The sequence below is a fragment of the Phoenix dactylifera genome, chromosome 9 (assembly GCF_009389715.1).
Source record: "Phoenix dactylifera cultivar Barhee BC4 chromosome 9, palm_55x_up_171113_PBpolish2nd_filt_p, whole genome shotgun sequence".
In the NCBI taxonomy this organism is placed as follows: Eukaryota; Viridiplantae; Streptophyta; class Magnoliopsida; order Arecales; family Arecaceae; genus Phoenix; species Phoenix dactylifera.
The window spans coordinates 18,516,674-18,531,673 of NC_052400.1; the positions used below are offsets into that span (position 1 = coordinate 18,516,674).

The 15,000-nt window shown below is 40.4% G+C and overlaps 2 protein-coding genes across 2 annotated transcripts; both read right to left on the minus strand.

Moving 5' to 3' along the window:
* Nucleotides 1-98: 98 nt before the first annotated feature.
* On the minus strand, nucleotides 99-3,088 carry LOC120111927 (GDSL esterase/lipase At5g45910-like). The gene is made up of 5 exons (XM_039130313.1): nucleotides 2,806-3,088; nucleotides 2,340-2,555; nucleotides 2,108-2,256; nucleotides 1,733-2,006; nucleotides 99-535 (listed from the first exon to the last, which is right to left on the minus strand). The coding sequence occupies exons 1-5, from the start codon at nucleotides 3,032-3,034 to the stop codon at nucleotides 321-323; spliced, it is 1,083 nt and encodes a 360-aa protein (XP_038986241.1). The 5' UTR covers nucleotides 3,035-3,088; the 3' UTR covers nucleotides 99-320.
* Nucleotides 3,089-13,229: 10,141 nt separating this feature from the next.
* Nucleotides 13,230-14,160, minus strand: LOC120112017 (malate dehydrogenase, mitochondrial-like). The gene is made up of 2 exons (XM_039130598.1): nucleotides 13,586-14,160; nucleotides 13,230-13,475 (listed from the first exon to the last, which is right to left on the minus strand). Exons 1-2 carry the CDS (start codon nucleotides 13,763-13,765, stop codon nucleotides 13,230-13,232), a joined length of 426 nt encoding a protein of 141 aa, XP_038986526.1. The 5' UTR covers nucleotides 13,766-14,160.
* Nucleotides 14,161-15,000: the final 840 nt, after the last annotated feature.

The following is a 15,000-nucleotide window of genomic DNA, read 5'->3' on the forward strand; positions in this document are numbered from 1 at the left end:
AATTTTGTCAGGTTTGCATCCGAACAGCAATGGTTAAAAAAAAAAATCAAAGAAAAAGACAAGGAAACAAAGCTCCAATGCTGCCACAACTCACGAGGTACAGAATAACCATTTTAATATACTAATTCGCAGGCATGGGCCATAAGCCTCATCATTCCTGAGAACCGAACAGTTTACAACTTAATTATTGGTCAAATGAATTATATTCTCGGTGGATGAATGAAAAAAAAAAACCTATAGCGAGAAATAAAAATATAGTAACAGGGGATGCTCCTCCGAGAGCTGCTCATCTTATTTTCCCCCTTCAGTTGGCCCCAAAGCTAGCTCATGATGGGTGGATTGGCGTAGGGACCTCTCAGCAAACCGTTGGCAACGTAGCGATTAGCCGCTTCAGTAAAATGAATGCCATCCCAACTCGCATATGTGGAGGGATCATTACATACGTTCGACCCCTTTTGACCACACCTGTAGTCTAGATTGACGTTGTAAGGGCCACCTCCCCCACAGCAAGCTTTCAGGGCCCCATTGCTAAATCCTGCAACAATTATTTACAAGACTTGGATAAGGGATACCTTTGCAATAATATACAAACAAGTTCCATCAAGATGATGCCCTTTTTAAATGCTGAAGTTCATAAACTTGATGGTACCAAAGAATTATCCAACACTCAACTTTATAACCACCAATTGATGTTTATCTCTACTTTTCTATATACAATATTCATATGCCTTACTCTTTTTTCTTGCAAAAAAAAGGGGGGGGGAGAAACTTATACAAAGGGGCTTGGACTCCTTTGTGTTCATTAATTGGGAAAAAATGGTACAGCAAACTCAAGCCAACCCAAAATATCTTATGATTATTGTAGATTTTATTTTTGATATACGTATATATGTATAGACCAATGTAAATTTTATTTTAATTAATGAATATGTCCGTATGGCAATAGATTGATACAGAGAGATGCATGCCTGCGAATTGGTCTAAGACGACGGCCAGACCTAACCATCAGGGTTTATTTTTCACTCCTGGACCACATGATAGGTGTTATTTTCTTGTCTTGCGTCAAACTGATTTGATTGGGTATCCGGTAGATGGCAGACCTGGCTCTCATTCGCATGACCTTCACTCTTTTGTTTTGGCCCTCTTCTTTAGCAAACTCAACCCTAACTTCTTCTAGAGGCAAAATAATGTTGGACTTGAGAATCCAGGAAAGCTTAGTTTCGAGGTGGTTAGCATTGTTCTTTTCTCAGTAGGAACCTTGCAAAGTGGATATCAGGGACAAAAAGTAGTAGTGATGCCGACCATTGTGAGGACAAAAAAACTCAGAAATCTTTTCTTCCTACAGGAAAAAATCGCATCATTACAGCTGGGATATGACGTTCAACTGGAGAACAAGACGGTTTAATTAGCATTCTTTTGTCCATAAAAGTCGACATGATTTCATGAGACGTCCTTTCCATTGGCCGTCCATAGGTCACGTGATGACGCGTTATCCAGAAAAGAACAGCATACCAACTTGCCAGGCAATTGCCCACAAAAGTTGATAGCTGCTTGCCATCATAATTAACAAGCAGCTGCAAAATCAAACCAGCTCCCACTATATGCGATCTTGTCACGGCATCAATTCTATTTGGTTTGGTCTTATCATTTCTTGTTTGTTATGTTAGAACTAAACTGAGCTCATTGCAAGAACGAACAGGAATCATGCATAAATTATGGGGGAAAAACTCACCATATTTTTGTGGATTTGTCACAAATTGCATGGCTGCATTATAGAAATCTCCGTAGATGACCCTCGTCCCCGGGTATCTCTGCTGGAGCTGCTGCAGTTTGATCTTTAACAATTGATTGTGGTAGAAGGCCACATTGTTGTACTTCTTCAGGCATCCGAACTGATCGTAGTCATCTTTGCTGGTACTTTTGTACAGCTGCAGGTACAAAGGGAAGCATCCTATGGGCAGGATTCCCGGCACCACCAGATCCACAGCCCCGTTGCTAATCAATCTCTGCGTATAAATTTAACAAACAGCAACAATTGCGTTGCTTAGCGATCAAATTTAGATCCATATACTAATTGAGTTTAATTCTATCCCTCAAAGTCGCATACCTCGACACCCTTTGCAAGGCCATCTACGATAGTGGGAGTGTTTGCTCTCACTTCAGCCATGCTCTTGCCCGAGAACAAGAAAGCATTGTAATCATTCCCTCCAAACTCTCCGACGACAAAGAGAGATTTGCCAACGTAGTCTTTGCAGCCTGCGCTTCATGTCCATATTGATTTCTTGGTCAAAAAGTGTACATGAAATTGGTAAAAAAGATTTCATGAGTTACCATGCCACCTTGGGTTGTGCTGCAAAGGGAAGGCTTCATCTGCTCAAACCACGAGATCTGGGTGTTCAGGTTATCGGTGGTGAATATAGATTTGGTAAGACCTCTTCGCTGGAAGAAGCTATACTCAAGTACTGTGCCGCCGGTGGTGGCGAAGTTCGCTCCTTTTTGGAAGTCCTCGCCAGACTTCAAAGATGGTGGAGGCAGCGGCAGCCCAACCGCCTCAGCTGCATAATTACGCCAAAACCAACTTTACAGTCAGTCTCAACTTGCTAAGTTGGAAATTTTACACTAAAAATTATACATAAGAAGAGCAAATTAGAAAGAGGGGATCGAGTTTCTCCTCCTCTTAGGAGGTGGTTTTGGTTCGAATTTTTAGAGATGGTGATCAAGTGTTTGACTAGGATAATTTTAATACAATACTCCCACCATTTAAGTAAAAGGAAAAGGAAAAATAGAGGCACAAGTTAAGGATACCAATGAAGTCGATGAACAAGCGTCCATCCGAACATCGGCCTGTGGGCTTGTGGAAGAAGGTCATGCCATAAGGCCACTTGGAAGTGAGATAAACGCTGGGGTTCTTGACAATGAGGTTTCCAGCATCAGAAAGGGAGTCCCCGAAGCTAAATATTGCATCATAGCGTTGGGCGCAATAGCAAAGATGGAAGCAAGAGAAGAGGAGGAAGAGTAGGAGAGAAGGCTTCATGGTGAGAGGAGGATGAGGGAAACTTTCTCAACTATGCTGTGATAGGCTTGGGGGTGCCTCTCATTTATAGCGTTTTCCTTGTCTTTCGTGTTGTCTCATCTCCTTTTCTTTTGTGCTGCCTATCTCTTTCCTCTCAGTTACTTTCTTTATTCCCACCACCTTTAGCTTGGAAAACTCCTGTCGGCGAGGCTGGCGGATCGAGCTGCAATCTATAGGAATTTAATAGATTCCCAGTCACATGCGCAACAGCTCGAAGCATACGAAACGGTAAAATTTTGCCCTCATTTCGAAGAGCCGGCTAGTAATCGTGTCATTATTACTCTTCAGAGTTGAATTCAGATTAAAAAAACAAAAGGAAACAAAGACTTTAGGCTGGAGTTTGAATCATTTTGATTTCTTTTACCAGGATTCTCCAAAATGTATATTTGCGAAGAAAAGATAAAGCATTAGATGGAGTCGGGATCATTTTAGAATCTTTCTTCTTAGCTTTTTTTATCAATCATGAGTTCTTAAAAGGATAACGTGTGGTTGGTACTATGCTAGCTGGCTAAGGATATATTCTGTAATTATTAGGCAGAATTCTTTTAAGCAAAATATTGCAGCAAGGGATAGCACTCGCTGACGAGTCAAAATGAGGCGTCTTTTCTAATGGCCCGAGTGGCAGGATGGCGTTTACCCTCTGTATAATTTCATTATGACTAGATTTTAGAGCGGGCCATATGGTATAGGCAGAACTTGCGTGGATCCCATGATATCCATATTGGAGAGAGACATCTCTCTCTCTCTCTCTCTCTCTCTCTCTCTCTCTCTCCCTCTCCTTCTTTTTTCCTTTTCTTTTTTCTGCAGCACAATAAGGCATCATTAATACAATACGATACATCATATATATATATATATATATATATATATATATATATATATATATATATATATATATGTATGTATATATAGTTTCATAAAACGTTTTTGGTGAAAAAAAATATGAATGAAAGATCCCACTGAATCGAATTTGATCCATGAATCTAAGAAATAGTGAGAATTCTTGATCTCTCTCGATATCTCTCTAAATTCGAAGATCCAGGATTTGAATTGATGTCGTTTCATTGATTCCTCCTTGTATATATATATATATATATATATATATATATATATATATATATATATATATATATATATATATATATATATATATATATATATATATATATATATATATTGTTTTTATTAAATATTAATCGTATTTACAACAGAAATAAAAGGCAGAGATGAATTACATTATCAAAAGAGAAAAGAAATAGATGCGAGAAAAAGAAACTAAATGGTTTCAAACCAAGTGTCTAATAATCAGTGGAGAAAAAAAATTTTATCTAGACCAAGAAACAGGAGCATTCATTGTCTGAAAGTTCTAAGTAATTTTTCAAAAATTTTCAAAAAAAAATACCAGGATTCAAAATAGCCACAAGCTCTAAATTTTACAGGAGCTTGAGAAAGTCTTTAAAATGAGGAAACAACTAATTTTCCACCACAAATTTTCATACCACGTCTGGTATAAATGAGCTCTATCTATCCCCAAAATAAATAATATGGTTGTATCCATAACTGTAGAACTCTACGGTGCAAAAAAATTTTCAGAGCTGTGCATTACTCAAAAACGAAACCCTACCGGCTCACGTTGTGAAAGTCCTCGATGTAGGATGCTCTGCCTAACTGCACGAGGGTCTACTCTTCCACGATCAACCATCCATCGAACAGCTTCATCGACGTGGGGATATCCGTGTTTAGAGTTGGTGCCTAGATGAAGATTTGTGTGAGCCAATCGTGACGTGCCAACGGGCAGCTGTGCGCAAGAAATTTTCATGCAGGATTGCAGTATATAATATCCGACCACCCTATACCATGTGGCTCCCACCTCTCGGGCTAATCAGTCGCAGGTGCAATGGATGCGATTCCAAAGCTGAAGGATTCGTGGCCCTAACCAAGTAGGATGAGCATGTACCTGAAAAAAAAAAGGGGCCGCCCCAAGCATGTAGCCCTCCCCGTCAACCATACAGTCAGTCAGTAGCTATCATGCTAACATTTTCCATTGAGAAATAATACCCCCGAAAGGACAGAGAGTTTAAATTGCTTGTCCAATTGCCTGTTCGATAAGGATATAAAGTTCTCACCTGCCACAATTATTAGGATTCTGAACAATGACTAGCCATTAGATTCTTATCCACAATGGCATGAGATATCTACCCATGCATCTACGTATCCTCATTTTTTTTAATCCATTTGGTCCCTCTGGTTCAATGAACTCCCTGTAGCAGCCCACAGGCTAACTATATATTATTAGTATATGCACTGCACTCGTATCTAGTTAGTAATTCTTTCGTTAGCTATACGAACAAATAAAAAGCCTCTCGCTGCTGCTTATTGCTATACTATATTCCTATGAAAGACGAACTAAAAGGTCCAACCGGCTTCTTTGAAGAAAAGGTGATAGAAATTGACCGACCAGAGGGCAGTTAAGATCGAGTATAGGGTATAGGAAGACTTCTCTGGTTAGCCCAAACTAAACGCACTTCAGCAATGTCATTTTTCCCAATAAAGACGCAGTTAAGCAACGTCAAACCATTCAAGCATACCATTCCACACCTGAACTGAATTGAGCGGTGCGGCTACCAAACCATTCCAACACATGACCCTTCCTGAACCACCACGCCTTGTTAATCCGTACCACTCACCAACCTTCTTCGGGAAACAAAAAAAGAAAAAGAAAAAAATAACACTGCCGGATTCAAATAGCAGCTCCTCGCTCCGCGCCACCATGGGATCCTGCCGGAATATCCACGGTCTGATACACGCTTACAACAATAATTTATTCGAGTGGCTTCGTTTGCATGATAATTTAATCAGGTGACCTACAAATAGGAAATTTTCGCTGTGGACACAATTGGACAAGGGGTAGTTCTATATACACCCCCCCTATTGCTCAGGACACCCCCAAAAACCAAAAAAAAAATACCCAAACTAACCTTTAGTGTAATTACCATATTGCCCTTGAAATTTTCTCAGTACACCCCCCCTTCCTCCTTCCTCCACCTCCCCCCTCCTCCCCTCCACCTCCCCGTCCTCCCCTCCACCTCCCCCTCCACCTCCCCCTCCTCCTCCTCCGCCTCCCCCCTCCTCCTCCGCCACCTCCTCTCACTCCTCTTCCCCCACCTCCCCGTCCTCCTTCCTCCTCCTCTCCACCCCCCACCTCCCCGTCCTCCTTCCTCCTCCTCCCCATCCCCCACCTCCCCGTCCTCCCCCTCCACCTCCCCGTCCTCCTCCTCCGCCTCCCCCCTCCTCCTCCGCCACCTCCTCTCACTCCTCTTCCCCCATCTCCCCGTCCTCCTTCCTCCTCCTCCCCATCCCCCACCTCCCCCTCCGCCTCCCCCCGCCTCCCCATCCTCCTCCTCCGCCTCCCCCCTCCTCCTCCGCCGGCGAGGTGCTCGTTGCTCGGGAGATGGCCGGGGAGGTGCTTGAGGCGAGGTTTTTTGGGCGGAAGGGAGAAGCCGGCGGGTGTTTTGGAGGGGAAGAGCGGGGTGGGGGGGGTTTGGGGGGTGTAGAGAGCAATTTAGGTGAGGGGGTGGGAAGGGTGGGGGGTAATTTAGGAATTTTTAATTTTTTTAGGGGTGTCCTTAGCAAATGGAGGGGTGTAGAGAGTATTTAATTTTTTTTTAATTTTGGGGGGTGTCCTGAGCAATAGGGGGGGTGTATATAGAACCACCCTTGGACAAGTGAAGATGATCAACAATAATAGAATGGGCGATCCCACATCATTAAAAGCAGGAATCACTCGCGTAAGCAGCACGTTCACATACACATGATTTAATACGCTACTCGACAAGCCTGACAAAAACTACAAGAAGAAAATAAGAATGCTGAAAGAAGAAGCAACCGAGAAAAAGACAGCCCAACGAAACCCAGCTAGCCCGGGGAAATTTCTGGCCACGAGGAGGCCGCCACCCTTTGGCATGGCCCTGAGTAAGAGCTGTCAAAGGAAAAAAGTTCGTTCTCCTCGTGATCCGATAGTCCGAGCTTAGGTGAACTAATTCGATAAACAATTCATTGAGACTGACAACTGAGATTTTGGAGAGTGGCAGGATAAGAAAACATCAAGCAAGGTTTGACAAACCAATCGAACTATCAAAAAGCCAAAGCCTTCAAAACAAGGGACCATAAGCCAATGGTCCAAGAAGAATCATACCGCAGTCCCTTTGTTCAATTTGCATGACTTAATTGACGTAATCAAACTCTACTAAAGGCCTTGTACCTACCTGGAATATTTCTCGGTTCCTTTCTGCACAATCTGCATGATTTTTTGATGTAGTCAAAATCTAAAAGCCTAGTTTGCTTTAATCTGACAGCCAAACCAAGCACCGGGTCAGACAATGGCGAAGACCGCCTCCATCAAAGTACATAACCAAAATTTGATGGGATTAGAAGAGCCTAAACCCTTGCGTATGTGGAGGATTTGAGCTCGACCTTGAGACTCTCTAAGCCTTGCTTCTCATAATCAGTAAGTGATCCCAATCCAAGTACTTCCTCCGCGCCATTCTTTCCCAGCCTTACCTGTAAAACAAAAAAGGGAGCTATATTTATGAGATGCAAGCTGACTCAAAGATCATGACCTAACAACAGATAGCATAGGAATATTTCTACTCATTTTAATCACAGAAGTCTGGTAAAAGAACATTATAGGCATAAGTGCATTAGACCGCGAACTGGTTGCAGAAAGATCACCATCTACATGATAAGTTGCAGGAAGGCATACTTCACTAAAAACTAGAGGGTCTATAAGTTGTATTTCTCAATAAGTATTGACACAAGTGAAACAGGACTCGGGTATCAGGTCAGTTAAGCTGTCTAGATACTTGTTCCACCCAAGTACTAGATATGAGATCAGCAGAGAATCTCATTGTTTGTTTCAGTGCTGAAAAAAAGAGTTCCATACTATTTAAGAAAGATTGCACTTATTGTTATATCATTGCAATTAAGCCCGATTCACTTAATGATTAGAGTAGTGGCAAACAAAGAAGATCAGATAGCAAGTAATACATGTTTCGCTGTGTAAAGAACTAAAAAACTCCTAGTTACATCAAAAGAAAACTAAAGGGAGGCTGGCAAGGATTTCCACTGGGGGCAAAAAGCAAGAAATCAGCTCTAAAGGAGATTCCCTAGGAATCTACTTTGTACTGGTTGGCTGCTTGGGCATGTGCATGTTTTGGTTATGCTTTTATTAATTGAAAAACATTATGCTTTTCTTTCAAATTTTCATCCTCTCAAATGGTAGAACAATTTTCTCTTTTCTTTCTTTCTTCTTATTTTTCCGTGGGGAGGCTGGGGCTTAGGGGTTGCTTATATTGGGCAGCCCTTATTCTTTTGAGAAACCACACTTTATCGAGCTGAATATGTAAAATGGGAAACTCTTTTAAAACCATTGGGAAAAGGATTATATAGAAGACTTTTTTAAGAACAAAAAGGTTATAATGACCATAGTAAATCTCTCCAAGCATGTATATCAATAACTACTCATGAACATGGATAAACCAGAGGCTGCTAAATATTTGTATTAATTCATTAAAATTTCTTAATCAATTGATCAACTACTCTTTTTTTGTGTGTTTTAAGAAATTTTGTCGATCTATTACTCTAATGTTAAATACCCTCAGATGAATCTGCATAATATATGTCAGAGAACACTACTAAAGAATTTGAAAAAGATAAATAACGAACCACAAAAGAATGTCAAAAAATCAAGCAAGCATTTATGGGTTTTTAAATTCAATCAACAAAAAGAAATGAAACAATATATAAAAACAGTTCAATTTTTTAAAATATTTAATCTGTTTTTCTGCATCTAAATGGGATGTACACGTAATTCAGTGCAGCCCTCTATTTTAATTCAACAGTAGCTGCTAGAACTTCTAAACTAACAGTAGCTCCTGGATTGGTTAATGCAAAATTGGAAATCGTAATAATCTGACAACCACCACCTATAATGTATCTTCACAGTGTAACTTATGAATCATTAGATTAGTTCCAAAATATTCTAAAAATTATATTTATTTCATGAAACTTCTAATGTTAAATATATATTATCTAACATCTAAATTTTTCCTGGTCCTTACATTGTCATTGTTCACATCCATTTAAAAGCTCAGTCGACGTATTCATTGTCTAGCATTTTTTTTATTTATTACTCTCAACACTGCAGAATTCCATGTTGGGTCCATATTAAAGATTTATCTAGGCCCTTATCTAAAACGACCAATAGTAAATATCCCTCTCCATACTGATCTCATACTAAACTACACTGCCACTAGCGGCGTACTTGGTTATCGCATTCTAATACTATCTTGACCTCCACAAATCTTATACAATGTAAAATTTTATCCTATCTCTCATGCTCCTAGCCAAGTTGAAAATTTGTAAATCATACAGTCTCTTCAAAGCTTAGCATCGTGATTCTGGGGAAAAAGGTGGACAGTATATTCAAGCAGCCTTGGTAAAATTAAATGCAAGTACGAGAAACCTAATATATACTGCCTAATAGGTCCAACTAATGCCTTTTGGCCCCAGCATATAAAAAAGAAGAGGCAGAGGAGGAGGCAAGCATTATCAACAAGGCATCAACAAAACAGGAACCATATTAACAAGTTTATTCAAGTATCTGCCATTGGAAAAACACTCCTTCCCAAACTGGCATCAACAGCACAGCATCCTTCCATCCCCCTGTTTTGCATTTCCATACACAACCTTAATTATACATCAATTTTCAGAATTCTCTATACATCCATATTGGCAATGCTTTTGTTAACAGAAGAAAAGTATTTTTTTGTTCATGATCTTTTTTAGAACTGGCATTTAACCATCAAGTCTGCTGTTTGATGCAATACGTCAGAATTGCGAGTCGTTCAAGAGCCACTGCATTGGTTCCAAAGTCCCAAAATGAGGTCTCAATTTTGTTTTAAAAAATGATTTGGGTAAAACTTCAGAGACCAGTTTTTGACATCTTATGTCTCGCCCTTTTTTATTTTCACATAGCTTAACAGCATATAATACTTCATACTGCTTTTCTCTAATGTGTTCATATGTTGTTGGAGGCATCAAGTAGTGTGTCAAAGTGTCTTCTTTTCTTTTCTTCAGCACTTAAACCTCCTCATATCCATTATAACTGACTGCTACTTCGATGCACACAAGTTACCTAGAGATCAATATAAATAAAAGAAAGCAGGCAAGGGGAAATTTAACATGTTGAGAAGCAGTAATTAATGATGCAATGGTGACTGACGATGAAAACCATTTTCGATCGCTAAATAGAACAATACTTCCCCATTCAATAAAAATATTTATGTCCAAATGAGCATTTTAAGAAATTCTAAGGTCATAAAACACAACAAAAGATAAAAACTGCAAAGATCCAGTTAAAGAATTGTCAGTTAGACTTGACAGATTTTGCTTCTCATCAAAATGCCATATGGAGAAAGGTATAGCATTCATACAAAAGACATGCCTAGACAGCTAAAACAAGGAGGTATCTGCCTCAACATAAGCACACATTCATAATTGATATTGAAAGTAATTTCTTTTCTGATAATGATTTAGTCATATATAAGTTCAAAAATACACTAATTTCATCTTGAATATTTATAGGTCATACCTCGGGACATCATTAAACATTGTAAATCCTCCGCAGCAAATGTAGAATTAGTCACACAAACAACTAAGTAGGCAAGTTAATATAGTGATTCAAGAATCAGCATGTAGCAGAAGTATTATTCATACCTTCCTAATCAGCTATAAGATCGCGGCAATGGTATAAAGAGGACATTTTAAATAATTGAACAAAAATAGAATTACTGAATGAAAGCTATCACATTAAGTATAAATCAGAATGTATCAAAGGACTTTTTTGTAAAAATTGTATCAAAAAAAAATACACATAAGTTTATTGAAATCACCAGGGAGGCAAAGAAAGGTAGTTCAATATGCTTGATTGCACAAAAGAGCACTCCAGAATATCTGGAACCCCATTAAGACCTTTCAAGCATGCATCAGCAAAAGCACCAGCATAGCTGTACCAAATGCTACTGCTTAAGACCCGGACACATACCTATATATTTCTAGACTAACTCTTAAAATCAAAGCCTTGGACATAGGAAATCACATCAAACAGAAAGATGTGCATACAAGGCAAGGAGCATAAAAGCAACATTGAGAAGTAAGGCCAAAAAAACTATACAAATTTCAATTGAAGTATTAGATAAATTGTTGCTTGTCTCATTCAACACAAGACCTATTGACTAATCTGATTTAAAATTTAACTACTTTTGAATCATATGTTATTGTCATAAAAAGAGTATAAGATGCCAATAAAAAAAAGGAAGGGCAGAACGGATATATTACAATGGTCAAGAATTAATTATAACCAGTAAAAAAAACTCTTGTAAGGAAAGACAGAAATGGCACAATGTCAAAAAGTAGTTGCAACTAGTAAAATATTAACACTTATTGTTGCATTATAAGATATCTCACAGAACAGGAGGCATAAATAAATATATCAATATATGGAGGAAGCCATGCTTCTAATCACATTTGGATTTACCTCCCCTACTAGTGAACAAAACAATCAGAAAAAAGTAAACAGAAAGTTTACGAGTATAAAACTGTATGGCTCTAGTTCAAGCAAGATCCAGAAGTAAGGGAAATAACTCTTAAACATCTAGCAAGATCTAGTGGAAAGAGAGAGCAAGGAAAGTTCCTTGAAGAGGATATGAGACAACATTTGTCGATTGAAAAACCCTAAGGTGGCATGATTGATGGCACAACTAACTGTAATAACGCACATAACCCACAGGGAAAAGAAAAAATGATAAAAACAGAAGTATATTCTAGATTCCAGTCTCCAAACAGGATCTAGGATGGTAGTTGATCATTGTTTTAGTTAACCTACATTGCACAGTTCATCTAAATAAAATTCCTGCCAAGGCAGGAAAATGATCATGAACAATTTAAGGAGTGACAATACCAGTTATAACAAAAAGAAAAATGATACACGAGCAATTTAAGGAGTAAAATACAAGCCAGAACAAAGCCCAAGATCTTTTACTCTTAAATGTTATAATTGAACTTTGAGGTCACCAAAATTGCCCTGTAAATTGGCCACTTAACCACCCCATGCTGAAGATTCTCTATGAAATGATTAAGGACTCTTAACATCAAAAAAGTACGCAAAATATATCATGAAACCTCAAACTTGAGAAAAAGAGTAGGAAGGTGGCACTGATTAGCTAATATGAAGAAAAGGATAGAGCCTAAATAAAATAAATATAAAATAATAACTGTGTCAAGAAACTATTTGCCCTTACTCAGTATGGAAACAGTTCAACAGAAAACAGAAATTTTAATAAAATCATATCCTGAGTAAAGGTGCATAATCTTTAAGCAAAATGATAAAAATTCTGACAGCAAATAAGAATCTTGTAAAGGCTAACCTCTTGCAGATAGTAGAATATCAACTTCATCTGATAGCATAGAAAATTATTAGGTAAACTAGATGGCATAGCTTCTGGTAAGAATAAATTTTAATCCACAGTTTTCATTCTTTTTTCATGATTTATCAAAATTTGAGATCGTATGATTAAGCAGCAGTAATATGCATAAAAAACGCCCGTTAAATTAGCAGTTAATAATAAAAACCTCTGACATTGCCCCATTAAATTTCCATAAAAGACAGTAATGCAAGATAAATCAAATTATCGACTGCAAAATTACAAACATACTAGTTAGAGAAAGCTTTAAGTCCAAAACAACTATTGCTAGCCTCAGATATCTTCACACTTACACCATGGACAAGGTTGCAGAGCCTTTCCCAGCCTTTGCTTTCACCACCTCAGTTCCTCCATCTTGCGTCCTCTTATCCTCAGCTGTTAGCCGCATTGCTTGCCGGAATAGCCTGCCAATCAGAATAAAGTAATAACTCAGTCATATAAGAGCTCTGAATGAAGCCAATGATAATAAGAAAAAAAAAAAGTCAACAACAATGATAACAGAATACACGCATGAAACAAAGAGACCCACCTGGGAAAACAGAGGCAGAATGGTTATATCGGCAGGCCCACCAACAACAGGTACATTGACCTCTGCAGCGGACAACTTTCACCACTTAAAACCAAAAAGGACACTTTGAGGGGAAGACCACCAAATACATACATAAAAACCAAGAAAAGGCAAAAGCTTTACCCTCAACCGGAACCTTTGCCTTCCCGGCAAAGAAAGTCTTAGCTCTCACCACATCGAGCGTGGTGACTCCGAAAAGCTTCCTTTTATCATAGGTCTCCGCCTTCTTGAACACCTCCGCCGCAATCGGCACCGTCGAATTCACAGGCTTGCCAATCATATTAACAAGTGCCTAAATTTAACCAAAAAACACAATTGTTTGCATACGTTCAAGATGAACGAAATAAAGAAGGGGCAAGAAAAGGAAAGGAAAAGAAATGGAAAGGAGTGGTGGTGGAATACAGTAGGGCAGTACTTGGTTATGGCCGTGCATAGAGGCTTGACGATGCCGGCATTGATGTTGAACAGATCGTCGCGGGTCATACCCGGTTTCCGAGGGACGCCGGCCGGGATGATGACGACATCGAAGCCCTCTAGGGCTTTCCCGAGTTTCTCCTCGCCCATAAATCCGACAACCGACATAAAGAAAAGAGGAATCCAAAACCCTCGATCAGATATTTTCCAGGATTAGGAAGGGAGAAGGAGATGAGAGATGGTACGAGAAAGGGCAAGGGGGGGCCTGGGTGCGCGTGTTGATGTGGCTGACGTCGGCGGCGACGCCGGGGTGCCGGCGATATCGTAGAGGGAAAGGGAGGAGACCAAAGGGTTGAGATTCATGAGGAGAGCGAGGGGATGGCCGATGCCGCCGGCGGCGCCGACGGTTTCCTCCCACCTCCTCTTCTGACGGCGGTTTCAACCGATCGGAAAAGGAAAACCCTCATCTTTCTTTCATTCTAAGGAGGAAAGATGGAAGTAAAAAAGGTTGGAGAAAAAAGAGTGAGGCTGGCACTAGAGGCTGGAGCGGAGGCGACAGCGGGAGAGGGAGGGAAGCCTTTAAACAGAAATAGAAAATAATAATAATAAAAAATTTAATATACCGGCCCTCGCACCATATGTACATGAGCGTAGATCAAAAAAAAGAAGCTGGCAAGGAACGCTCGCACCTTCGGCGAGCGCAGAATATCGCCGAGGTTTGTTGCGGAGTCTGCTCGAGCATTAGCGATGGAGTCCAGACTCACCACCCCTTCAAACATACCCTTGATAGCTTGGAACATCTGGGATTCCTTCTCTGCTCAGACAGCTCCTCGGACGATGTTCTTCACCTAGGAGCCCCCACCCCCGAGTTTCCTCAAGGTAAATTTTGACGGGTCGGTGTTGGATGGAGGTACGCGAGGCGGGGCAGGCTTCGTCATACGGGACCCTCACTCAAGGGTAGTGGCAGCGGGCGGTTGCCGGTTGTTCGACATATCAGTTCCAGGGGCAGAGTTGCGAGCTGCCTGGGTAGGTCTTCGCCATGCGCGGTAGGTGCTGCGGACCAGCTCGATCATCTTGGAGGGCGACTTGGCTACACTTATTGGGTGGATTCGGCGAGGCCCGAGTGGTGAGAGCACTGACCACCCTCTGATCCGGGACATTAGGATGATGGTGAGGGATGGCGTGGCCTTTGAGGCCAAGCATGTATTTAGAGAGGAAGGCCAACGGGACGGCGGACTGGGTGGCTGCGTACGTGGCCTACCACTCAGGATACGCCCTGTGGGCAGGAGAGAGGGAGCTGCCATTGGCACTACGTGAGATTGTATATTTTGATTTTTTTGGGTGTATTCGGACACGCGTTGTCTGAAGAACCCGTTAAAGAAGAAGAAGAAGAAGAAGAAGCT